This window comes from Anomalospiza imberbis, chromosome 5, assembly GCF_031753505.1.
Source record: "Anomalospiza imberbis isolate Cuckoo-Finch-1a 21T00152 chromosome 5, ASM3175350v1, whole genome shotgun sequence".
In the NCBI taxonomy this organism is placed as follows: Eukaryota; Metazoa; Chordata; class Aves; order Passeriformes; family Viduidae; genus Anomalospiza; species Anomalospiza imberbis.
Window position 1 is genome coordinate 44,245,110 of NC_089685.1, and position 26,103 is coordinate 44,271,212.

A 26,103-nucleotide genomic window follows, 5' to 3' on the forward strand; every position below is an offset into this window, starting at 1 on the left:
CCCAAAACAAGAGGTGAAATGGGATTTTTGTGAGCCATCCATGCTACTTCGCTTTCTACCACGTGTTGCATTTTACCCCCCAACCAGAGAGAAAAATATCCCCCATGGCAGCTTCTTCTCACCTGGTGCAATCTTTGCTTGTGCTCTTTTGTGCAGGCATGAAGACCCTGCTGCCATTGGCATAAACAGTAACAGGAGAAGAAGATGTTGAAATCATATTATATTTATTACATACATGAGATACAAAAACAAATTACCAAAATAGCATCTTATTTTTTTGTGAGTCCACAGGACCTTGAAAGAAAAATACATGCTTAAAGTGGATTGGTAGACTAGTGACTTTTCTGGTCTTGTATGTCTTCTTTCCCCTCACACTCATAAACAAAGTATGCTCTATGCAATGTGGTTTAAGGATGCTTTACAGAAAGGATATATTTTAGTGCTGAAAACTGCAGTAAACTGTGATATATTTCATACTGGTGTTAATGAGGAAGTATAATGGCTGTATATATTGCAAACAATAACACAGAAGAAAACAAATAAAATGTTCAGTTTTAAATACTAACATAAAAATAAAATAAACTCCAGGCCCACCATGAATTGCTGGGTTGTGATATGTAAATGCAAGTCCTTTCCGTCCTCTGCATCCACTCCTTTTCCTGCAGTCGGAGTTTTTCTCCTCTGGCAATTGCATTTTCATCTCAAAGTCTCTTCTCCCCACTCTGTTTGCAAAGTCTTGCTGGAGTCCTGCCCACGGGGTCCAAGTGCTGGTCTGAAGCTGGGACTTCAGTGCAAATACTTTATCTTTCAGATTGCATCCTCAAATATTCTGAGTGGCCAGTGCCAGGCTGGCGATTCCCTTTATACTGTTAACGCTGTCCAACTGCGGGGGTCCTCAGGAGTGCTTTTGTTTCAGGGAGTTTTTTTTCATGTGCCACCTTCAAATTCTTCTTTCCCCAACACAATTAGACTTCCTGCACCGTGAAGTGGCAGGTAGTAAAGTGCTTTATACAATGAAATATTTACACTAGGGCTAGGTTCATTTTTTAACACTTCAAGGAGAAAAGGTCAGAGACATTGCACCCTCTGCAGCTGGCTCTTCTCTGCAGCCATGCAGTGGGTGGAGAGCTGGCCTCTGCCCTGCATCATGCCTGTGCCGAGGGATTAAATTCACTCCAGCAGCTCTCTCCTCAGCAGCATCAGCAGAGAATCTAGCCCTTGAAACCTTCAGCAGGGCAAACAGGTTAAAAGCAAGTGCCACCCAATTCTCTTTGATCAGTGCCATGTCCTAACCTGTAAGGAGGTGTTTCTAAAGCGGTTCTAATTGCCGCACTGGTGGCAGCACCTACCCATTGCCTTCCCCACAGCATCCTCTGGGAGCCCCTGGAAGTCACTCAGGATCCACACTAGTGTCACTGGAAGTGTTTTGCTTCTCAGCAGTAGCTCTTCTAGGGTGGCAATTTAGTCTTGGATGATCAGTGGCTTCATGGGAGTTGCTACAACATTGCACTGGAGCAAGACAAGCATCCACAACCCTTCCTTTTGTTTCCCTCAACATAACAATGAGCAGGGCTCAGGGTGATGCCCTGACAAGGAAGCTATAGGCAAGTGAAAGAACATTGGCCAGAAAGGGTTAAATTAGCGCCTACAACTCTGAATGCCTCACTACATGTTTTGGCACTATTTTCTTACATTCCAGTTTTCATGCTAGAGGTCTCTTTGTGGAGGCTGTTGCATTTTGTGCATAAAGAAATGCCCTTGGCAGTTGCACACCTCTAGTTGCAGACTCTTTTCAAAATCTCCAAGACCTTTCTTCCAAGAGTTGACTTCCACTGATGGACAAAACTTTTCATGTTGACAATGAGTCTGCCTGTTTGGACGTCCTCGTGTCCGGCCACAAGATACTCCAAGCCTGCAAACCAGCAAAGCGGTCAGAGACTGAACAGTACCAAGCTTAAGAGGCCTATGAGCTGCAATTCAGCCTGGATATCTAGTACCATGTAAAAAAGCACTTACATAAAGAAATATTTGTATATAGTGGCTCTCACATATAGCTGTATATCTGTAGCTCTATCTGTAAATATGGCAAAATGACCCCTGTGGCTACTTGTCAGAGAGATGCAGTACAGAAAATGTGACTTTGTGAGCTTCTAAATAGAAATGAAAGGTGAACTCTGGGGGCAGCAATGCAAGTTTTCACACCTCTTCTGGGAACTGCTATTACCTTCATTTGGCAGCCATCTGCCTCACTTCTCCCTGAATAAATATGGGCCTGGAAATCAGTTCAGTGAATTCAAGGAACGGAACGGCGCAGGATGGTCCAGTGCTTGGTATCTTGCTTGGAATGGCCACTGGCCCCTCGGAGACAAAGGCATGCCAGACCCCAGTGAGAGGCAACACTAAATGTGCTGGCACCAGGGCCCTAGAAGAACCTGAAGGAGTGGCTGTCACACTGAAAAGAACTGCTAATTTCTGCCTCTGCCAGATGTTTTAGAGACATGACAGTAGAGTCTGACAAAGCCTCAACTGGTTGTCCAGAAACAGATAGAAAGGGCTGGAGTGTGTCCCTAGTGTGAGTGCCCTGCTGCAGGTCTTTCCTCAGGCATCTGCACTTGACTTTCAGGAGACAACTCAAAAGAGTGCTTGGAACCAGATAACAACTGCTAAGCAGGGGGATAGAGCAAAGTCTTTGGCTTGAATTAGCTAAAGAAACACCACCACAGATCCAAACAGCCTAAGTGGGCCACAAATGTGCCATAAATGGGGATAATAAGGAGGATAATCCATTTCATGGCTGGAGGAGCTCCTTGCCAGGGTGAGCATGCCACTGCAGCACATTTAGGGTACAGCCAGCATTAGACCCCTTCTGTTCCCACTCCTTCTTGCTCCAGTCTGGGGAGCACAACACGCTGGTGCAAACCAGGCATGGGAGATGGGCCTTCCTCGGTGCTCTCAGACATCCCACTCCATCCTGGCTGCAGCTTGTGTTGTCTTGGGTTTCCATTTTGCAGTCCAGAAAAAAGGGAGGGTGCCTCCCAAGTTAAAGGTCAAGCAGTATAATTTGCTTTCTACTTTATCTGAGTTTTTGAGCACACGCATCCTCTCTTCTGCCAAGTAAACACAGGATATGTGTGTGGCAGCATTGCCCTTCAAAATACATTAATTTTGGCCAAGTCAATCTTGCAGTTAAAAATATCACTTTTCAAGGATTCTCAGATTTATTTCCCTTGAGAGAGAAATGTGGTACACACACTTAGAGAGCAAGCAAATATTGCCATGGTTGCTGACTGTGTAGGGCTGTCTAGATTTTCAACCTGATGCTACAGAACTGTACAATTAAAATGAGTCAAATGACTGAGATGCCACAAGCCAGGACTTGGGGCTGTGCAGTTTGCCCTAGCAGGCTGCTCTCTGCCTCTCTGACTGTGCTTGGCAGAGCCATGGAAGGGATGGGCTCCTGTTACCTGGCAAACAGGTGAGCCCTTTAAATCTTTCAGCCCAGTGTCCCCCAGAAGCAGAATCTGCCTCTGTGTGTGTGTGTGAGGAGCACAGGGTGTACAAGGGTGGTGAAAGGGTTCCCCTTGTATGAACTTAAGCACGTTTTTCATCTGAAAACAGCCTGCAGAGATTTGATAAATGTTTTCAGTTTTTTTTTTTTTGCCTTGTCAGAGCCTTTAAGAGCCTACTCTCCTTTTGGTATCCCTTTACTTCTGTAAAATAGTATAAAAACACATCTGTCTTACTTTTACCTTTATCTTTGATCTCCTCTATGTTTTTGAAGATGTGATTTCCATTATAGCTGTGTGTCAGAAAATTGTTTTATGTCAGCTTGACATTTCATCCAGCTGGTTTTGGTTTATTCACCTGTAGGCCATAAGCTCTTACTGTGATAGAGGGTTGAATATGCTAATATTGTATTGCAAGCCACTCAGAAATGAATGTGGTAGCTAAAGAAAATAACAAATTAAAAAAAATAATCTGGGATCCTTTTTTTCCCCTCTTTGACATTATTGAATCTTAAAGATTCACTCAACGGATGTTCTCAAGTTTCCTATTAGCAACAAACATCACAACTTCTTTTCAACATGAAGGCTGAAACTAATTTATACTCATGGGACCAGCAGCTGCATTTCAAAACAATACCAAGCTTTGCAATGTAAATCATGAGAGCTGGCAAGGAAGCAACAAGGGAGTAATACTTGATGTGTCACACACCTGGACTGCCACTAAGGACAGTTACATCTCCCTCTTTCTGCTGTTGTCTAAGAGACCTCCAGTGATTCAGTGATTAATGCTGCCTTTTCATCTGTTAGTAATATCAGTGAAGCTCCTCTGAAATTAGTCGAGTGGCAAATCTGGGAGTCAGGTGTGGGGCTGCCCTGCAGGCTCAGTTTTGGACAGCTTCCATTGCATTCCTTCAGGTTCATATTAAGGCAGCTGCATCTGGACTTTCTTGCTTGAGTTTTCATTGCATATGGAAAAAATGCACCAGCTATAGCTATTTGATTAGTGATTTATGGTGTTCCAGCAATATCCAAAGTCTTACTGTACTTAAACAGTAGAGCCCTACCTAATGCTGCTGATTCATCTGACCTTTGCACCTGACAAGACTTCCTAGCTACAGCTGTGCTATCGCAGCAGCTTGCCTTCAAAACCAGACAGTCACTCCTGAGGACATGAAAGAAGGCTGCAAACACCTCATCAGTGAATAACCTTTCTGCATGACCCAGCCCCACAGACAGCCCTGTACCCCCTAGTTCCTAGTGCTGCACAGGGAAGGGATGTCCCAGCACCTACATCAATGCTTCCATTGCCAATTTCCCAGTGGTGCATACACTCATGGAAAGAAAGCCCTTTATTTGAATTAGTTGGTAACTGCTCATTTCTCTTGGAGTTGTAAAGAGAGATGTGTCAGCTGGAGCTTAGTTTTGCTCTATGGAAGAAACCCCTGAACCTGCATGTCCTTGTCCATGCTGGAGACTGCATGCACTGTTTAGCCACTGTTGCTTATACTCCATTTCAGTGAAAGAAGACAAGAAAAAACTATGGAGCTCTCCCTTCACTGCATAAGAAAATTTCTTTCAAATCTTGTAAATGTGAGTTTGTGTTACTTTCAAAGAGAAATCTTCCTTTGAGTTTCTATAAGAACTTCAGTAGAGTATCCCAACTCAAATTGTATTTAAATGTGTTTTTATGGATTCAAATTAGCTTTAGCTTTGAAAGATGTATCATGCAATTGTGGCGTGATGTGCACATCCCTTCCTCTGGGAACAGAGACTGGTAAAAGGGAAAGCCTATTACTATGCTATGTAAAGAGAACTGAGTGTTTCAAAGTCTATAGGATGAACCAAGTTTTCTCTACAAAATTTCAATTTGATGGAGATTGCTTTGGAATCCAAGTGATGTACCAGACAGTAATTTTTAATCAGCACTGGGCTGCAATCCCAGCTCATTGATATGAGGGGATAGAGGGGCATGAAATCTGTGTATATGTGGTGGGGATGTACTGCCCAGGGAGTCAAACTTACCAGGATTGAGGATGGGACAAGTGCAGCCTCTGTTTGTCCAGGATTCAGGGTAGAGTGTCCTCTTGCCCCGGAGGATCTTCAGCTTTGTAGATTTCAAGACTTTCTTGATCTTCACACTGACTTCTGCATGGGAGCCTTTGTCATGGGCTGACAAGATCCTTGTCTTGATCACTGGGAACACAGGAATTCAAAACCAGGAATATACAAACTATTTACAGGGCTCTTTTTTTTTTTTTTTTTTTCTTGGTCTAGTGCTGCTGTCTGGGTAAAGCAGTGAGGACAATTGCTTTGTTACAGTGGAGTTAGCCCAGTGCTCCTTGCTGGGGAGCCCAGGATCAGGGCAGCTACTGGGAAGCATGTACATCCCCACATCCATGGGCAGAAATACTGCCAGCTTATTTGGCCATGACCCCCAGAACTGCCATGAGAATGTGAGGTCACATTTTCCCCCAGAGTTCAGCAAACCCTTTGTGTTCCTTATCTCTTTTGGAAATCAATTGGATTTAGGGATGGACCTGGATGTTTTGCTGGCCTCAGCCTCATTCCACCCTGGTGCCAGTCCTGCTGCTTTGCAGAGCTGCCAAATCCAAATTCAGTGGAGGAGAATGAGACATTGGTGGGGACCGAGGCAAATCAGAGAGTATTTTGAGCTCACTCATACCCACATTTCCACCACCTGGCATTCCACTGCTGAGCCCCTGTGTGGTGGAGGCTCAGAGCTCAGTTCCTCCACCTGACCTGTACTGGTAGGTATCCCCATATGGTGGTCCTTTATTCAGCACTCACGTTGGAAAGCTCAGGGCAACTTCTTACAGTGTGACCTCCTGGAGCTCACGATGAGCCCCGTAATGCATCTGTCTCTCTAGTTTAGCTGACACCTTCACATGTTGACTGATGAAAGCTGGGGAAGCCTGAGTGCACTTTAGATAAGATTGATGAACTTGGAAGTTTTCTGACTTTTTTTTTTCAGTTTCTTATCTTTAGCAAGATTAAACACAATTACTATCGTGGCTGGGAAGCAAAACAGAGCAGAATAAAATTTTTTCCTAATATCACTAATCCAGGGCTACATTTCAACAAGTGGAAACCCCTTGAACTCCACTTCATGGGCTGCTCTGCAGCCTGCAGAGGTATGGGCTATCTCTCTGTGCATTTTCAACTTCAGTGTGAGACGAAACAGGTTCAAGAGACCCCTGCAAGAGATTCCTTGCGAAGGAAGGGCGTGCTGCACAGATCATTCCTTGCTCTGCTACAGTATGAAGGAGGCAGTTCATTGGCACACACCAGGGAGGTCTTGGGAAACAGAGTGCCTCTTCTCATTCATTTAAGTCCAAGAGACACATAGACAATATACATAATTCCATTGCAATAGCTGAACTTTGTTGACAGTTGGAGTTCCCAGTAGCTGCTGGAATTGCTTTATCCAAGGAGTGGTGATAACAGACCCTCTTTACATTCCAGATAATTCAGACACAGTCATTTCTAGACTCTGATTAGGGCAGCTTGTCTACAGACACCGTTTCAGTGACCCATTTTGGGTAGCAGTGGTTTATAGTCTGTCTTGGACCTAGACAACCTCCCACGGACCTTTCCAGCTCTTGTCCTCCCATGATTTCTGTATGAGGGTGTTTTGATAGCAAGAGAAACGGGTGACAGAACAAGATGCTTCACCCACCTTGACTTGGAAACATGATACTTGTACATTTTGGTTGAAGATCTGCCTTTAGGCTAAGTATCCCGTGGGTTTGCCAGGATGGAGTGGTGCACACACAGCAACTCTCATGCTTTATATACACTTTTGCACTGCCTTGCAGCACCTCCTTTTGCAGCCCCCTCACCCACAACTCACCATAGGTGTACTTCATCCCGCAGAAGACCTTGGGATTCCCTAAAACTTGCTCTTTACATTCACATTTACCTGAGGAAAAAGAAGGAAGTAAATGGCTATGAATTGTGCTTAAAAACAGGAGCATTTGCAGGCAGAGCGCAGGAAATGCCAAAGGTTTTTCAAGTGGTCCATAAGCCTCATGCAAAAAAAAGGAATTTGCAACTGTTTTCAGATTGAGAGTCAATACAGACTCTTAGTCTAAGGGCAATTACTCCTTGTTTACAATTAGAAGAGAAGGAAAACAAAGGCCTTATTATTTTGCCTTGGGATGCAAATAACATGCGTATCTTTCCCTGTTGTATTTTCCACACCGTAATGTACCAGACAAAATTTTAAAAGGAAGTGCTGCAGAGGTTAAGGCAGATTAATGACTTCTGTGATCTTAGAACAAAGAATAACATGACATACTTATTTACGTTTAAAATGAAGTCGTCCAGACAAATGATGGATCTTTCCCCTCAATTAACTCAATTATTGTATCTTCGAGATGTTATCAAGCCTCTCTCTACAAATGGAGGAAATGATGCTTGCCTGCTTGCATGCAGCAGCTGCAAGGGAGGAGAGCTTGATGCTGCCCCACTGGGCCAGCCTGCCTTGCACCAACCTGCATTAGGCACTCACCTCCCCCAGGCTGGGAACACGGGAGGGAAATAACTTCTCCAGCTGCATGCTAGACCATCTCAAATCACATCATAAGCAGCAAGTGATGCCAAAATTGTTGTGGGTATCGGGGAAATAAATTCTGAGTTAGAAATCCCCTAATTGCCAGTGAAGTGGCAAACCCCACCCTTTACATAAAGTTGCTGGTTTGTCAAGTTTGAGAGAATATAAGGATGCCTTTAAAACATGATGGTCAAGTAAAACATGAGGGCACTCAGCCTTGAAATTCAGAGCTGGGACTGCAAATTCTTGCCTTACAACTGCTAAGTGCTGGGTACAGGCATTCAGCATGGAGCATCTGTCTAATGGGTTTGCACATCCTTGCATTGATAGGATGAGCCATAAGGCTCCTCTGGCTCTCAGAGGGGAAGGAGGTGGTCACAAGGACATTCCTCCACATGTTAGTGGGGGAATGTTCATTTCCCCCTGCAACTGCCAGGGTGCTAACTACAAGTCAGTGCAGAAGACTAGGTCTGCAGTGGCTGCTGGGGGGAGGGATTGGGTAGGTGGAACATGTGCAGAGCCGCAGTCCTACCAGAGTGCCGGAGTGCTGAGAAGCCCTGCTCATCCTCCCAGCCCCAGGTGGGCTCGCTCTCGTTGAGCACTGCCTGGAAAGGAGGTGCTTCATTGTGCCAGGAAACATCTGAGCTGTTGAGGGGAAAGGGAGATAATCAACCTTCTTCCAGGAGCCAGTGGAAAGCAGGGCCACTACCAGCTGATCCTCCAGACAAAACGTGACTGCATGTCTTGATGATGGTAAATGCAAGAGGCGATTTTGGAAGGTGAAGAAATTGAGTGTTGTCAGAGAGGATGTCACAGATCCATTTTGGGTTTCAAATACATTGTAGGGATTTATATACCACAAATATCTTCAGTCTGGTAAAAAAAGCTACATGTCAGATTTTGGAGAATGGGGTATTATTAAAATGTGCTGTTTTCTAAAAGTCAGAGCTCGACTCCAAGCCACAGTCAACATAGGCTGAGTTACAACAGCAAAATTAAGCCTTCAGTCTCATTCAGATGTCCCTGAGGCTCACATTTCGCTTGTGGAGAGGAAACAATTGTGAAGGTTGTGGAAAACACCTGATACATTAACACAAGCACTGAGAGCAAAAATTCCAACATTGCTGGTGCCCTGCCATGCTGTGCCAGGTACCCAAGGGAACTACAGCCTCAGCTCCCACTCTATACCTACCTCTTGGCCATACCAAACCCATACCAAACCCCAAGGATTTTACATAATGGATGCTTTTCAGCCTGCTTGCCATGTGCAAATAGAGCCTGCCCTGGAACTGAGATCCCAGAGGTGTGGTGAGACCCCCCAGCTCACCTGCTGCTGTGGCAGTCACCGGTGTGGGGGTCGCAGCTGCGGGCGCAGTCGCAGGGGCGGCAGCCGTAGGGCCCAAGGCCCCAGTAGCCGGGGAAGCAGTGGTCACAGCGGGGCCCTGCCACGCCGGGCTTGCAGGGGCAGTCCCCGGTGCTGGGGTCACAGAAGGTGCGGGGGCCCAGGGGAAGCACGGCTGATCCCACGGGGTGGCAGGAGCAAGCTGCAGGGAAGGGACACCGTGAGGGACAGAGCATCTGTGAGTGCACAACCTCTGCATCACAAAGGTGCAGGAGATGCCTGCAAAACCAGGCTGAAAAAACACTCTGCTGAGGGACACCTCTGGGGTTTCTGGGCTTTTTTAACCCTCACCCATACAAATCTGAGCAGAGTCTCCCTTTGAAATCTGTAGAATTTTAAGTTTTGTGAGCTAGTTTTTAATTAGTCAACTTACCCTGGTGTCATGTTATGTTTTGCCAAACAGGCCTTTATTACATTCCTTGCAGCATCTGGATTCTAATCCAGCTGAGTACCCAGGGATGTGTCTGCCTCACTGTGATCTTTAAGCAGCTGCGGGTGCTTCATTGCAGAAATGAATCAGAGCATAATTGCTTTTTAAAATAATAACAACTGTCTTGCATCCAGGAGGTTAGAAAACCCGTCAGAACAGTCATTTTAATTAAAGTGAAAGCTGAGCAAAAAGTGCCCCTCTGTCTCTGTCTGATTTTTAAAACCATCAATTAAAAACATTAGGAAAAAAGAATGAGGAAACTGACAGCTCAGAGATAGGCTTTTGCATATTCTCCAGGACACGGGCTTGCAGAGTGCATGTCAGAAATGCCAGCTGCTCTCTTTTCTCCCTCACAGCCCCTTGCATCCTTGCATCAGAACAATGCACTACAACTGTGCTGGGACATAATGGTTTCTCAGAAAAGATGCCATAAAATAGGTGGTGTGAAGTTTTCCTTACCTACTCCTTAGGGCTTTTTTTTTACAGGGCTACTTTTCCCTAAAGAACAGAAATACAGTTATCAAAAGCATGAGCCAAACCTCTGACCATGTGGCCAGAGGTCAGCAGGTGATGCTGTGGCCTGCAGGACCAGGACTGGGTGACTTGTGCTCTTCTTGCCTCAGTGTTTGGTTCTCTGACCAGGACATGGTACAGTAAGCCTTACACTTTATGACAAAAAAATTCCCTGCCTTTGCCCACAGCATCATTTACATAAAATTTGGTTTCCTGAGTAAATTATACTGGTAGGGAATATTTTCACTAAATTCTAATACCAGTCTTTCTATTTTGCAACTCTGAAGGCAATAGAGCAGGAAAGCCATTACGGGCAACATATTTCTTTCTCTTAAAATACTTATTGCTGCACATATATATTTAATTTTGCTCTGACAACATTTTTGTGGTTTCAGGAATCTGACATACCTGGAGTATAATTTCAAAATATTAAAGATAGATTAATATTGGCAGTTAACTTAGAGGCGACTATGATTCCAACATCTTTGCCAAAGAAATCCCCAAATTTTCCCCACCCTTTCCACTTGCAAACAAATATAATTATATAAAATTAAAAGATTAGAAAGCCTCTCCACAAACTGCGTAAGTAGCTGCAGGCAGTGAACTCTGGTACCTTTAATAGCATAGTTTTCAACAGCGTGCACTGAGACTTGCATACCTTTCTCCTGAAGTCTGTGAAGTGTTTTACACCTGATGCATACAGCCAAATGCTCTATTTTCCTACTAGATGAGGAGGGTATTTCTAGCATTCCTCAGGCCCTTCAGGGGAAATATCAGGCACTTAAGGCTCTTCTATTCTCCTCCAGTTAATGAGATAAACCCACTGCTCAGCCAGAGATTTGGTCCTGTTTTGGTCAGATTTCAGCTGAATTTTACATACAGCCCCATTGAGGTTGGAGCTTTCCTGTTTTAGACAATTCTTTTACACACTTTTTTTTCCCTAATATAAAATTTAACATCAGTGGCAACACTATGGTGAAGCAACAATATTAAATTTACAAAAGCTGTTATGAAAAAGAGCAGCAAACTCAGAGGCAATTAAAAAGACAACTAAAAATGAGAATGTAGCTTCTATACTTTTTAATAAAAGCCACAAAGAGGTGTGTTGTAAAGCCTGGTAATTTCTAACAGGCCTGAATATCCACTTCCATGGATCCCATCCTTCCTGGCTGCTCCTCAATGAGCCACCAAGGTATCAATCTGCTTTCTAAAGGTGGCTGGCAAAGGGAAGGTTTTTGCTCTTGGATTGTGGATGAAGGTCAAGATGACACTAAAGGGCATTAATCTGAATGGTTTGTGTGGCAAGGTTTCAACACATTAAATGTTTGTGATGGGCTGCAGTGGGAACTTGCTGAGCAATGCAGACATAAAGTGAAGCCCATGACTATGCACCAGGTGCAGAAATGAGGCTCTAGAGCTCAGATGTGAGCATGTTATACCACATTTGAAAGAAATGCATGGAAATAGGACGGAGTGCTTCCATACTATGGCAAGGGCAGGAAGGAAAAGATTGCAGGACTGGTTATACAATGTTTGAAAGCTGGAGCTATTGGTCCCTCATGGGCAGCTGTGCTGTGTTGGTTTTAGACCCCATTTTCCTCTTTCTGCACAATCTGCACCTCACTGTAGCACAGGTAAGGAGACCCACATCCACAAAGGTGAGAGGAGCAGCTGAGCAGCAGAAAAAGTAGCTACAGACAGTGTTGGATGGCATTTCATTGTGGATACACAGGCGCAGAGTATAAGACTCAGTGTGAGGCTTCTGCACAATGCCTGTCTCATGTGCCGTGGACACTTCACCAGAGAGGCTGGGAGTCTCCACAGTCAAGGGAGCTCCTGCAAGAGAAGGAATGGCTGGGCCCTAGCCTTGGATCAAGAGAAACTTTCCACAAGCTTGATCCTTTTGCTTTCTTTTTGATTTGTAAGCATCATTGCTAAAAATGCCAATTTACCAGCCAGTACTACATAGCAGTATTCTGCATGTGACTTCCATACACATATGAATTAACAGCTGCTTGTCCTGGCATTGCATGTGCTGACTGAGATGGAAAATCAGTGAGTGGGATGCCAACAGAATTGGATTTCCCTGCCCTTAATTGGTGATACTGTTGTGGTTTCCTCGGCTGCCAGCTAACCTTTGGAAATCACAAATATTTACCCTCAAAACCCTACAGTTGAAAAGCAAAATAAACTTGGCAATTATAAAACTCAATTTTATTGTCTGCAATTGCACTGTAGCTGAGGCTTAAAAACTCACGAGGATGCAAAGAAAAGGACTCATAGGTATGACGGGGGGGAAAGAGTCATCAGATTGGTGTTTTAAACACCAGAATATTTCATTTTATCAGGTACACGCCTACTCCTGAGCAAATATTATATACACTCTTTGCCTACAAGATCTTTAAAGTATCCTTAAAGATTATGGCTTAACAACTCCTTTATTTACTTTGACCTAGGTATTTTAAAATTTTCAATGGTTCAATAATAATGGTGTCTTGAGCCAGAAACAAGCAGGCAATGTCATGGCCTTCCCAAGAAAGAATAATAGGGCTCCACACACATCCCTAGTTATTGCAGACCATGGTATGGTGCTTGGAAATGTTCCAGGCATAGGCTGTAATTGATCTTATATAATTCAATTTAACAGTCATTAGTAATTTTCTACGGCCCTGCAGCTGCTGAGTCCCTGGATGCAGGGAGCATTCCCAGTGTGCATTTGTGAGAGTTTGAAAAGCCCAGAGAGAAATAATCTGGGAGTTTGTAGTAACAGGGTCTCTGAAAAGAAAGCATTCAGATAATTCCCTATATTTGTGGATTCAGTTTGTGCTAGGAAAAGTTGTCTTCCTCAGATACTTGAGGAAGTATCATGCTCTGCAAGTCATAAATGCAGAAAAAAAAGTGATGAAGTAGATGTACTTAATGCAGAAGGTAAATAAATGTAAACTTTTTCTCACTATACTCAAGAGTATCTTTCTGTTCTTGTTAAATATATGCTATCTTTGGCTTTTAAATACCAGAGTTCATGAATATCTAGTGGTCCATAAAGCTGGAATGTTGCATTAAAGAGTAATGGAGGCAGACTTTTTTTTTTTAATGTGGAAAGTGGAATGCCATGGGCCAGTGATTCAGAGATGACTGCAGAAAGCCAAGAGAACCAAGCACTGGCATATGTTTACAAAAAACCCCCATTAATCATTTAATATCCACAGCTTTCTCTGGCCCATAAAAGTGGGGAGAAACCTTTTATTCAAGAACCCTGAAACTAGGCTAACATACAGTTAATGATGTGATGTACTGCCTGACTTCATTAACAATGGTCTAATTTGCACACAGGCAGGTGGGTTGGCAGCCTTGTCTTTGAGCAGGGGCTGCTTTGCAGCAATATGTCCTGAGACTTCTTGTTTCCACCTGGCTTTGCAAGGAAGGGGGCTCTGTGCTGGCCAGCCCAGGAGGTGCCATTTGACTTCTTCTTGGACCCTGCAAACAGCCACAGATTATGGACTGGGCAGTCTGGCACAAGGACAAGACTACAATGAGTCCCTCGTGAAACTCCACCCCCTCAATGGACTGAATGAGGTGACAAAGAAGGTAGAGCCACTTTTACTGCTTCCAAAGTGAAGGGTGGTGTCTTTAGGTGTCCAGAAAACCACACTCAGCTCAGGGCCAAAACTTCACTTGTCTTCAATGACCTCAGAAAGTGCATAATCTTTCCTGATGGGAGCTGACATGTAAAAAATATCAGGAATTACAACCCTAGCAAAGGTACCAGAAGCACAGTACAATGATGTTTCCGAACTTGAGGGTCCCATGTAGCATTTATTTCAATCTTCTGTTCTGCATTATCTACCAGCAGTCAATTAATACTATTTGTTCTTTTTTTAATCAGCAAGGATGAATCCATGAATTAGAAAAAAACCAAATAAGCTCTACTCTGGGTGTAAATGCAAGACTTAAGCCCGTTTTTTCCTAATGAGACTCCAAAACAAAAGTTCATTGCCTAAGTTCTGGCTATAAGTAAGGAGGGAAAGTATCTGATGTTACAGAGGAGACTTAGAACTTTGATGTATACAAGTAGGTAATGAAACTTTTTAAAGTTATTAAATTCACTGTTAAAAAAAAAATCATTGTGTACATAATACAGCAGTGAAGTAATTATTTACACAAGCAATGAACTGTGGTCAATTCTGTTTCCATGAAGAGAACTACGGCTGTAAAACAGGCAGTTCAGCTGTTGCTGCCCCTCCTTGCAATGAGTGAAAGGTGGAGAGGAGGAGGACCTCTGCAACAGACTGGTTGGTCTGCCAGGAATCTCATGAGGATTATATGCAGCAAAGGAACAGGACAAAAGCAGCTGTTCCCCACCAGACCTCAATGAACAACTGAAACCTCACACATCCTCCCAGCCTGGGGTGCAGCTCCCCACCGCAGGAGGGTTCCTTCTTCCTTTACAGGCAGGTACTTCTCCTTGAGAGGAGACAGATGTGCTCAGTGTCACCTCAAAAGACACAGGCAGGGTGTCAGTAGGATTTCATTCTGTCATTTGTGAAGGTCCCCCTCATAGTAAGTGAGTCAGGGAGGAGAAATGTGGTGAAGCTGGTGGGTGGCTGTAGACTCAGAGAGGAGGGCATGCCTGCACCCTGGATTTAGCTGACCAGTATAATGTTCTCAGCATAATTTGGGGATCTGGAGTCCCCCATGGTGAGTCACCATCCTCACAGTGGTCCCTGGGGAGTGTGGCTTTTGGATTGCTTCATTGCTTGGGAAAGATTTAATTTCACATGTGCCTGAATCATTGCTTTTAGTCTTGCCTCCTCAGTGTCCCACCTTCTGGAATATCAGTTAACTTGTGTTCCTTCCATACCTGCTGCTGCTGTGAACACGAACTGGTGGGCGATGCTATTTATCAGCTGCACCCCTGCTGGCTGAGGAACACGAATCTGAGGTTGCAACAATTGCCAAACAAGGAGAACACGAAAACAAGATGCAGCTTTTCCTCTCCAAAAATAGCAATAGGAGAAAGTAAATGAATCATCTCTCTTCCCCTGCCCTCAGGCTACAGGGGTCTTTGGGACAGATTTGTCAACAGCACAAATCTGTGCTGCAGACTTTCACCCTGCAAACATCACCACTGCTTTTTGCAAATAGCATCACAAAGAGGATTCAAAGAGCTCCCTGTCCTTCACTGAAGCCAGAAGATTGCTCCAAGGAGGGGCATGAAGATCTCACCTTTTGTTTGACACTTTCCCACCTGAGAAGCCCTTCGCTAGTAGGTGGTCCCTGACTTACGTTTGCAGGCGTCGGGGGCAGAGAAGGGCTTCCTGAGGTCGCGGTAGAAGCCCAGCTTGCAGCGCTGGCAGTGCTGCCCTTCCGTGTTGTGCTGACAGTTGTCACAGACGCCGCCACTGCGATTGCCCGACGCCAGCCACGCATCCATGTCAAAATGACAAGTGTCGGCGTGCCCATTACATTTGCATGCTGAGGCAAAGTCAAAGAGAACAGAAGGACTCATTAAGGCAGTGAAAGATACTGGTTTATACTGGTTTATAGAAAAGAGACACAAAAACTCAAAACTACATTTCAGAATGGGGACTTTAGCTATGAACCTGTTATTCATTCAAATGCATGAAATCACTAGATTTTCATCTACACTTCCCAACCTCTGGAGATAACATTTAAAAAAAGTATTTTCTTTAACTCTTTTATTTCCACTACAGGTTTTCCAGTACGAGGACAGCCACAGGTGGTCAGGCCAGAACAGAGACCCACATTCACTGGTCCTGCTGAGGAAGGATCCTTCCCTCTCAGCTTTAGAAATCAGCACTGCCCTATACAACATCTGCCATGAGGGTGTTGTCAGGATGTTCCCACAGCTGAGGGAGGAAAAAGGCAGGTGGAGGAGAGGTGTGTGAGAGAGTACAAGCATCCTCCTTACCCTATGCTGACAGTGGAGGAAGTCTGCGCGCCCACACAACTGAAGTCAAGGGTCAAGTGAGATCTATTCCAATGCCTGCTCATCAAATGCTGCTGGTGTAAGTAGGAATTCACTGTCATTCCCTCAGGGATCATCCACACTGCAGTGAGCATGACCATAGCTCACATAGGCAGGTTGATGGTTACATATGTATGGACAGCATCGTAGCCAGGGCAAGACGGCACTCAGCAGGCCTGCAAGCCTTCCTGGGGTGGTGTGGGTAGTGCTCAGCACCCTTCTGGCTAGACTGCTGCTCTTACTGAAGCAGATGGCCCCATGACCTCTGCATTCCCCTGCTTGCAGCACTCTCCCTAAAGTGTCCTCCCTGTCACTGCAGAACTGATCTTCAAACCTCCAGAGCCCATGGCTCCTCCTGCCCTCAGTGCCCAGGGCTGAGCAGAGCCCACATCCAGCAGCAGAAAGTCATACTTCCTGCAAAGGTGTTTGTCAGTGGTGTCCATGGAGAAGACAAATCTGGCCCCTTGTCACCTCCAAGGTACCCTGGTAGGCTGCAGTCTGCCCACAGCAGCAGACCTTCCCCAGTAGATGGGACCACTTAGGTCCCAGAGAAAGGCCAAACCAACAGACATCACAGTCTCGTGAGGACTGCCAAGCGAGGGGCTGCGCACACAGGGCTGTCCTTGCCACATAAACACGTGGTGGGGGCTGGACAGGGGTGTGGCAGTGCCTCTTCTCTCACTGAGCTGCTTGGAAAGCACCTCCCCACCACCTCAGGATGTGCTGCCTCTTAAACACACGGGAGGAAGGCACGCATGGAGGAAGCATTTCACTCCGGCAGGGGATCTGGAGACACCGTTCCTAATGGGCTACTTACACTGACACTCCTTGGGGGCTCCAGTTTTGCCATCGGCAGCCTGCCAAGGCTGGTCATTGTAGAGCGGGGCGCAGTGCTGGCAGTGGGACCCTGCAGTGTTGTGCTTGCACATGCATTTCCCATGGACCTAGTAAGGGAAAGAGGGCAAGGATCACCCACAGCAAAGGCCAGAGTCTCCAGGGCTCAAGCAATGCTCACACACAGGAAATGGCATGCAAGCTACATGCTCTTGCATTGACTAGAAGGAGGGATTTAGCATGGTGTCTAGTTCAGCCAAGGGCAAATATTCTGTAGTTACACTTTCAGTTAGGTTACTATGCGTAGATCTGCTTGTCATGGTACTGTATAATCTTACCTTTTTTTTTTTTTCTTTTCTTTTAAGATCTAAAAGGGTCTTCAGCCATTTCCAGATGCAGTATGAATTTCCAGAAGAGATTAAAAAATGCCAGGATTCAAAGCATCCTTGGGAAACACTGTAAAACCTTTCTCTTTTTCTCTCTCATAAACATGAATACACCTTTGCAGTACTGCAGGAATAGCACCTACAATCTCAGCACCCAGCTCTGTGTGCCCAGCTATCTCCAGCACAAATAAGTATGAGAAAAAAGAAAATCAACCCCCTGAAACATAAATATCCACTCATCCTAGGCAGAATTTTTGCCCCACAAAGGAAGAATCAAGGATAGCACAAGGCCCGTGACTGACTATACTCGGACATGTTCATGACAGATAATTTAAGACCTAGACAGCCCAGTGTAAGGGGGTAATTAGAGATGAAAAGCCAGCACAGCACACTTGGTGCCAGCTGCCCTGTCAGTCGCTGGCAGTACTCACCCTGTTGGCAAATGCAAAGAAAACAGGATGTAGCCAGAGGGCACGAGCAGCCGGCAGTGCCTGGATGCAACAAGATCAAGCTCTGCAGCATCATGGCTCTGCTGGCAACACCGAAGGCCCTGCCTTTTCCCATGGAGCGTGGCAGGTAGCTACTTACTGTAGCTGTTTTGATATGTGCCTTTTGAGATGCAGCTTTACTCTGCTCCACATTTTGCTTTTAAATGCAGGATTCGGCTTCTCCTGCTGCTCATGATCGAGCCAGGGGCCTCAGTCTGCCCTGCCAGCGTGGCCCAATGCTCATGCCATAAGCTGGCCATAAAACCAACAGAGCTGCACCAGCTGCCGGCTGCTTTTGGCATCGAGAGGAGCACAGGGTTGTTGGGGCACCTGGTGATCCAGCCTGGAGCTGAGGCATGGCTTTAACTGCTACTGGAAAATGCTGCCTTCCACAGAGTTTAGCTTGCGGTTTTACAAGTGTGCTGTTCCTAACTGCATGACTTGCTGTCAAGACTGCCACACAAAAAGGTTCCTGTGAAAAGCCTGAACAGTAAACAAAACAGAAGAGCACCTTGAACATGCTGTAAACAGCTCCTGCTTATTACATAGGTGCACACACACACACACCACACACACTCCTGGCTTATGAGGACTTTCTGATTTATTCATTTGTAATGAATAGATTTCAGCTGCTATCTCACAGGAGTCAAATGTAACCAGTACAGATAAAATTTCAAAACTGACCTGGAAAGTCCTTCCAAGAAATGAAAATAGCAAGATCTTTCAAAAACTTCTTGAATTCATTCCTGCCCTTTGAAAATGTCAGATCATCAAAAAATACAGAACAGCAACTGGGCTTTGTAAGCAATAGATAGGTACAGATGGAGTCAGAATGCACAAGCATCTAAGCTAAAGTGAAAATACTAAGCTAACATTGTTTTCTGTGCTATCTGGCCTCATCACAGGTATTAGTTGGTCTCACTGCAGATACTACTTGGTCTGTCAGGCTTACCGTATTGATATAAGCTTATATGCGTGCTAATGTTTGACAGGAATGAGAAGGAAATATAGAAAAGAAACAACAAATTTGCGGAGGGTATATTTAGTTCTCAAAGTGTGTCTTGTGTTTTCACATTTTCATTTTTGCTACCACCAACAAAATGTTCTTCAAGCTCTCAGCTACCTCCCTCTCCTAAATTCCCATCTGTCGATAAATTTCTCTCTTTCTTATTTTTTAGGCAAGGTCCACACACAAACCAGTGTTAGAGAATCTCTTCACACACATTTAAAAGCATACACACCTGCAGAAACAGAAGATGACTAAACTTATACTGGTCATCTTCTGGTGGTTTTGATGGTGTCCTAACTCTTTGATGCCACTTTTGGTAGCTCCTCCACTTTTGGAGTTTCTTGCAAGCCCTTTGGCCATTGAGTGGTTGGGGCTAGACATGTTGTACTAGCCTGAACCACACCTGTGGCCAGAGACATCCTCCAGAAACCCTTCCTCACAGGACTGTCTCAGCTGTAAGGGTAGAGGGACCCACCAGACCCAGGCCATACATGATCAGGAAGGGAAGGTGACCAAAAGGAGTCAGAGGGTGCCATGGGCAAAACCAGGGGGTCCTTTGGTGCTTTTGCAATCATCATGCCAAAGCGAGAAGGACATGGGAGAAGAATTACAAACGGAAATTGTCTCAGACATGGGGACACTTGGGATTACTGTGGGGATGTGTGCTTCTCCTTTCTGTCCCCACAGCCTGTAGTCTCACCCTCCAAATTCAGTTTGCTCCTTGCCAAAGCCACACAAAGAATCAGTGGGGACCCAATCAATCATCCAGAGGCTGCTCAGCGTTAATAATGCAAAAACTCATTTGAAACTCAGCAGCATCTCAGAAACCCTCAAAGGATTAAGCATCCCAAGACATCAGCAGAGAGCAAGGCAAAATGCCCCACCAAGGAGCATTCATGGTTCTAAAGAGCAAGAGCTTGTATTTTCTGTACAGTAATAAACAAGTACAGTATAATAGAGCATTGCTGAAATAAAGGAAGGTGGGTGAAAATAAAACAGAATAGGATGGGTATGCCAAGAATCTGCTGTCCCACCATTAATTTGGCATGCAGAGCTAATAAGTAAACCACTGAATAGCTGTGCACAAACATATTAATATTAATCTTTATGTGAACTCTAAGGAAAGAGGCTGTATGTAAATAAAAAACTGTTGCAGCAATGGAAGACTTGTGGTCTCTCACGCTGTGGCAAGGACAGCTGCAAAAGATCCAAGTTGGAGATGAAGCAAATCAAGCCAGCTGCTGTTTATCTAGATAGACTCAGAGGCAGAGCATGGCATGACACTCCTGGTATTGATTGCTTGTAAAGGTGCCATGCACGTGGGCTAAAGAAAACAAATGGTCTGGCTGAAAAGCTTAAAAAAATAACAAAGCAGCACGGTTCTGCCATCTGCGCAAAGGCGAGCACAGGACCAGCACAGAGGCCTGTGGGCTTGGGCTCCCACCTGACTCAGGGGGTGCTGTCCAGCTGGACCGGGAGGAACATGTTCCCCATTCTTATCACAAGGGTGCTGCCTTGCAGTTTCCTTTCCTCAGGGTTTATCAAATCCAGCCTCCATCAGCTGCTCCCTCCCAAGTGCAGACCCCCCTGTGGATCCCACTGTCCTCTGCTTGCCTGGGCAGGGCCCAGCATGGCTGCTCAGTAGCACAGCCTGCAATGCACACTTAACTTTGCAAACCTGTGTGGCCCTGCTCGCTGCAGGGCTGGGGACTTGTAATCTCAGTGGGATTCATGTTTGGGTGAACGCCTGCAGAGGCATGGGATGCAATGGCCTGGCTGACCCTGCTTCTGTATCAGAAGCAGCTACCCAGACCCCAATCTTTGGGAGTAAGCCTGGAAAAAGGCAGCAGGTTTCCCAGGTCCGACGCTGCTGTGCCTTTACAGCACTGCTGCTTAAATGAGCTGAGAAAACTTTGCCTCTCCAAGGTCCCTTCAGGTTTCGCGGTGGCCCCAACCCCTCTCAGCCAGGCAGAGTGTGGGGTGCAGACCTACTAAGGAAGAAGCTAAAGAGCTAAAGGGGCAGTCAAACCGAGGGAGCAGAGGGAAACAGAGTCTTTAACAGCTTGCTTCTCAGTGCAACCATTTGATTAGTACCTTCTTTTCTATATTCCTTTTTCATAGAAGTATAATGAAAAGTCACACCTAAGTGATTCAAAAACCTTGCCTCTGGCTGATATATTTGTTCTCTTAAAATAACATTACAATGACTACCACCCAAAACAGTTCTGCATTAAAATGTATCTCCAACCTGGCTTTATCCAACTGAAGAAAATATCTTCTTTATTTTACATAATTCCAGCATGACAGCAAACATTTTTATGCATTGGAAACAACAAAAAAGGTGGATACTAGCAAGCCCTTTCTTGCAGCCCATAGGAAGACATGTATTTTTTTTTTAGTTATAAAGAAATACTATGAGAGCTAGAAATACGAGAAAGGTCAAGAAGGAGTAATACAAGGAGAAGTGGCAGCAGGTGAGAAACAGCCAAGAGACTGTCTACACTGGACAAAATTAATGTCTGTAAGAGCTGTAGGAGGGCCACTTGCAAGACTGGTCTGCCATACAAATACCCTGTCATGTCACAGAGCAGCTGGGAGACGGGGCTGAGAAACCAACCCAGCAGCTCTGCTGGGACACAAGGTAGACTGGGAAAATGACATACCTGGCCTTCAGGATTTCTTCAGCATCTCAGCACCTTTCTGAAGGCAGAATCTGATCCCTGTGCATTGACAGGGGGAAAAGCACATATTTTCTTCCCTTTTCATTCACCTCAACTTATAGCTAGCTGTAAGGTATAGCCACTAGGGTCATTACAGAGCATCACTAAGTACACAAACACAATTCCCAGTATGTCTCACTCCTTTAAGCATTCACATGGCTCCCGACTCATTTAAGCAGCAAGGCCTTCCTATAACATTTTTCATTTTGTCACGGAGTCTTTATATCCCAGTTCACTTTCATATTGTTCCCCTTCTTAGCTTGACAGCCCTGTCACAATGTCAGTCATTAGAGGGCACAATGCAAACAGTGTTACAAAAGTTGCTTTCTGTAAGATAAACGAGCGACTGATTTCTTTATACAAAGACAGTTGCTAGGGCATGCTTCCTTCCAGAGCCTTTTGTTGCCAAATTATAACCTTCCAGCGCTTCCTTTCAGATTGCACATACATAGGCATTTTTCTTTAGTTGAATCCTGTAAAATCCTTTTCCCCATATTTATCATGTTCCAAAATGTTAGGCAGTGACAAAGACTGCTGCACTGAGGGAAAAATGCTTTCAGTCACCTGTTACGAATTGATTTATATTGTAAGAATTCACCCACTATATAGAGTCCAGCACAAATGCACACTAAAAGAAAGTCAATGTCCCAAAGACCTGTTAGCGTAAACAGTCTAAATAGCTGGGAGGGACAACTGTTTTTAATAGAATTTCCTTTTTGGAACTGCTAAAACTGTATTTTTTTTTCTCTCTCTCTCTCTTTTTTTTTTAGCTTTCATGGAAAATGGGCATGATACTAGCCTTTGGGAAAATGGCAGCATTCACACTGAGTCTCTAACCATAGCTTTTAAACTGTGTTGTGCTCGAACTGCTGTGCCAGTTTTAGAACCAATGCCTACTGGTGGCTGTCAGTACATGGAGAGGTATTCTTTTGCCAAAGCACCAGACAACCAAATTTATGCATGAGAAAATTCTCATATCCTATCTTGTTCTTGTGAAAGAATACAAAGCTTGTTGTCCAGGGTGTGGGGGCTGTGCAGTAGGGTTTTTTTTTAATTCCTTGTACAATAGGCTTCTGTCAGCATTGCTCTGGAAGACCATGAACATCTTTTGATGTCAGTAGCATGATAACAATTTATAACAGCCACTGGGTTGGCCACATGGGAAGTGGAGGGGAGGAATATTCACCCTGCCTAACTACAGAGAAGTGCTTTAGCAGAGTATCTTAGTCCACCCAGGATCCCAACCTTCATAACTATGAAAGAAGCTTGGAGAGCTCAGCTGGCTAAGCTGCAGGAATCCACATTCAGGGAGGGCCTAGGAGTCTCTGAGATGGATGAACTCCAGCTCTCACCTTGAGACAGAACTGCAGAACCCAGGTGAGGTACCTCTGGGTTTGCTTTCCCCACTTTGGAGTCTTAAATTGTAAGATCCTACTTATCTCCAGGCTTACACAACACTTGCCTCTCTTCTTGCCTTACCACTTACCATAGCTGCAAGCAGGCCACGGAGATGTTTTAGCTGGTAAGAGGCATGCAGTGTATGCAAGCATGCATGCAAGCATGCAGTGTAATGGCTCCATATGCAGAGGTACTGGCAAAGGGTGAGAAGGTCCTGTGCCACAGATCAGGAGGGATCTCCTATATATGTGAATTCATTTGTTAGCTCATAATTGTGGTTTGCCATGTAATGCAGCTCAAGAAGTGATCAGCTGCTTAGCATGGTATGGTAGGAGGTCTGTTTGTACATGCATGTCTTTTCCTGGGTATGCATTAGGCTTTTGCTGATGAGATTTGAGTAGTGACCCTTTGAATAAATTTGGGAGAAGTAGGAAAGAGAGAAAGTGTATCTGTATCAACCTGACAGTTGTCTGTTGCACACAAGTGTCCAGCAAGGGAGGGACAGGATCATACTACCCATGAGGAGCAGCCCTTGCCATCCTAGGCAGCCAGGTCTTCTCTGGGGAGCTCATGGAAATATACCTTCTGCTAGAGTAGTTCTACCTGCATATTCAGAATTCACCTAAAGGCTGACATGGCATTTCTGACACTCAAAACCAGACTTTTCCTACACCAATTCCATTCTCTTTTAGGAGAAAGGGTAGGTGGGGGAATTGCCAGGAGGAGAGGAGCATCATGGGGAGTTTTGCAGCTCTGCGGTGATGAGGGCACAGAAACAAATCTCTTATCAGACTCTGTAAAGTTGAACTTTGCTTTGACTTGACTCAGACAGATTGCAGACAGAGGTTTCCCCACCCCAGAAAATGAAGCTAGAGCTGCTTCTGCCAGGGCAGAAGGAGCCCCTGTTTGTTCATGAAGCCACCCTGTCTGTATCCCAACCCCACACCCCAAGGGTGTCCCAGGTAAGTATTATCTCACAGCCAAGTGGACTTGTAGCCTCACTTCAGCCACTCACAATATGTACCTTCAAAACCGTCACCTTCTCAACACAAAATTGCCAAGATCTCAAGAAAAAAATACATCCAGTGGGAGGAATCCTGTGGCAGTAAGCTGGGCCCCTGTCCCAGGCTGACCATCCTGGCCCATTGGGTCAGGATCTTGTATCAAACCTGCCAGAGCAGCAGCCCCCAGCATTCTCACATATCCACACTCTTTTGTCAGATCATCTCTGGGTGAGGTGGCTGAAATGCTTCTGGTCACTCTGTAAGATCTGACTGAGACCTGGCAGCTGTGCCCAGTGCTGCTGGGATACCCCAGCTTACTGTCCAGAGCAGCCCAAGAGAAAAATAAATATATCACATCTGTGTCTTCTGCTGGCCAAGCAGGGACTGAAACTAAGGCTGCAGTTAGGACTTTGCCTGTAGGCTGAGAACAAGTGGGGGGGTTAAGAGAACTTGCACATAGATTTTTTAGAAAAGTTCTTTGGTTTTTTTATTAAATTATCTTAAACATACTTAAATTTTGATGTTAACTCTCTAACTTAGAGCATATTCTTCAGGACTGCTCTTGTCTAAACAAGCATAAAAACAGAGCCAGATTTTATAATCATATTTTGAAATGATACTGTGCTTCTCTGCTTTTGTTGTCCTGTTTTACACTGATGGTTCTGATAAAACCCTTGGCAGGTAGAGGTTCATAAAGACTATACTGAAGTCTCCATCTACCTCTTGAATGACTGGTCATAATTTTTGGAATTATGTTTTCTGTGAGTTTTCCGCCCAAACATATAAAAATGCTCCCTCTCTGAAATCCTACTCTCTTTTCAGAAGTTTTTTGACTTCTACCACTTAAGCAGCCATGGACATTGCAATCTTTTGTCCTTTTTCTGTTCATTCATGTGTGTGATGAATTCTTCCTATCACCTTGGAAATAATTCTCTCTTCCAATCTTGATGCAATGCACTGGCAAATCCCAGGCTGGGTTGCACGGGGTGGGTACCACTGCAGTCCCCAAACAGCAGTAGCCTCATGCCAAAGGAGCCTGGCACGGACTAGGCTCAGCCAAAACTGTCCCAGCTCTATGATGGAAAAGGTGGTATAGGGAGAGGAAAGCTCTTACCACACGTTGACCCTCCCTGCAAACCATGGGGCTATGTCACCCCTACACTGGTACATCCCTCACAGGACATGCAGGATGAGGTTTTAGTAAAACACATTATGAGACAGCAAAATGAGTCAGCCTCACTGCAGAAACGTCACCTTTGGGACTCCTGCCACATAAATATTTATAACCGGAGTTGAATTTCCCCCTTGGGGCCAGCACAGGGGTTTGCTGCTGTTTCTTGTTCTGTTTTCAGTGCGATTTTGGCACTTGCTTCCTTTCCCCAGCCCTGTCTGTTACCTGTACACTGTGGTTGCCATAGCCTGTAGCTGTACTGGAAGCCTATTCAGCTGCAGGCTCCGTTACAACTCTCAGTGGTGCTCCAGGGTACGCTCCCATGCAATTATATCCCACCAAAATAATCCTGAGCAAACAGCTCCTTTCAAAGACTTTCACTCAGGGGACATCTGCGGAAACCAGAGCAATGCTACTTGAAACAGTCTTATCAATCACAGTGCTGCACGCTTTCAAACTGGTATATTTTCAAGATGTTGCAAGGCTAGCTCTATTAGAAGGGAAACATCCTGTCTGCTTCATGTCTGAAACTGTAATTTAAGTGAAACGAGAGCTCCCCAAAGAGCTGGACTCCTTACCTAGACTGCCTTTTTTTTTTTTAATGATCTTTCTCTGTCTAACATTATTCAGCAAAATGCATTTGGCTGTTCTTTCTTTCCCTATTGCTCCTCTTCCAGCAA

At 45.0% G+C, this 26,103-nt stretch overlaps 1 protein-coding gene and 1 long non-coding RNA gene across 4 annotated transcripts in view; one reads left to right on the plus strand and one right to left on the minus strand.

Moving 5' to 3' along the window:
* Positions 1 to 207: 207 nt before the first annotated feature.
* The window catches only part of NTN4 (netrin 4), a 47,801-nt gene continuing 21,905 nt past the window's right edge, over positions 208 to 26,103 (minus strand). For both annotated transcript variants that reach the window (XM_068190410.1, XM_068190411.1), the window contains exons 4-10: positions 17,231 to 17,357; positions 15,711 to 15,899; positions 9,407 to 9,623; positions 8,612 to 8,724; positions 7,378 to 7,446; positions 5,529 to 5,699; positions 208 to 1,912 (exon numbers count right to left, since the gene is read on the minus strand). In XM_068190410.1, the coding sequence (XP_068046511.1) occupies positions 1,776 to 1,912; positions 5,529 to 5,699; positions 7,378 to 7,446; positions 8,612 to 8,724; positions 9,407 to 9,623; positions 15,711 to 15,899; positions 17,231 to 17,357 (1,023 nt within the window). In that variant the 3' untranslated portion in view covers positions 208 to 1,775. The remainder of the gene's footprint in view (positions 1,913 to 5,528; positions 5,700 to 7,377; positions 7,447 to 8,611; positions 8,725 to 9,406; positions 9,624 to 15,710; positions 15,900 to 17,230; positions 17,358 to 26,103) is intronic.
* LOC137474116 (uncharacterized) lies at positions 9,569 to 24,685 on the plus strand. Of its 2 annotated transcripts, none has more exons than XR_010999159.1 (5): positions 9,569 to 9,659; positions 16,139 to 16,453; positions 22,621 to 22,771; positions 23,087 to 23,227; positions 23,941 to 24,685. It is a non-coding gene; the product is annotated as an uncharacterized lncRNA (long non-coding RNA). The 2 variants fall into 2 exon arrangements; XR_010999160.1 differs by having other exon boundaries at positions 24,081 to 24,685.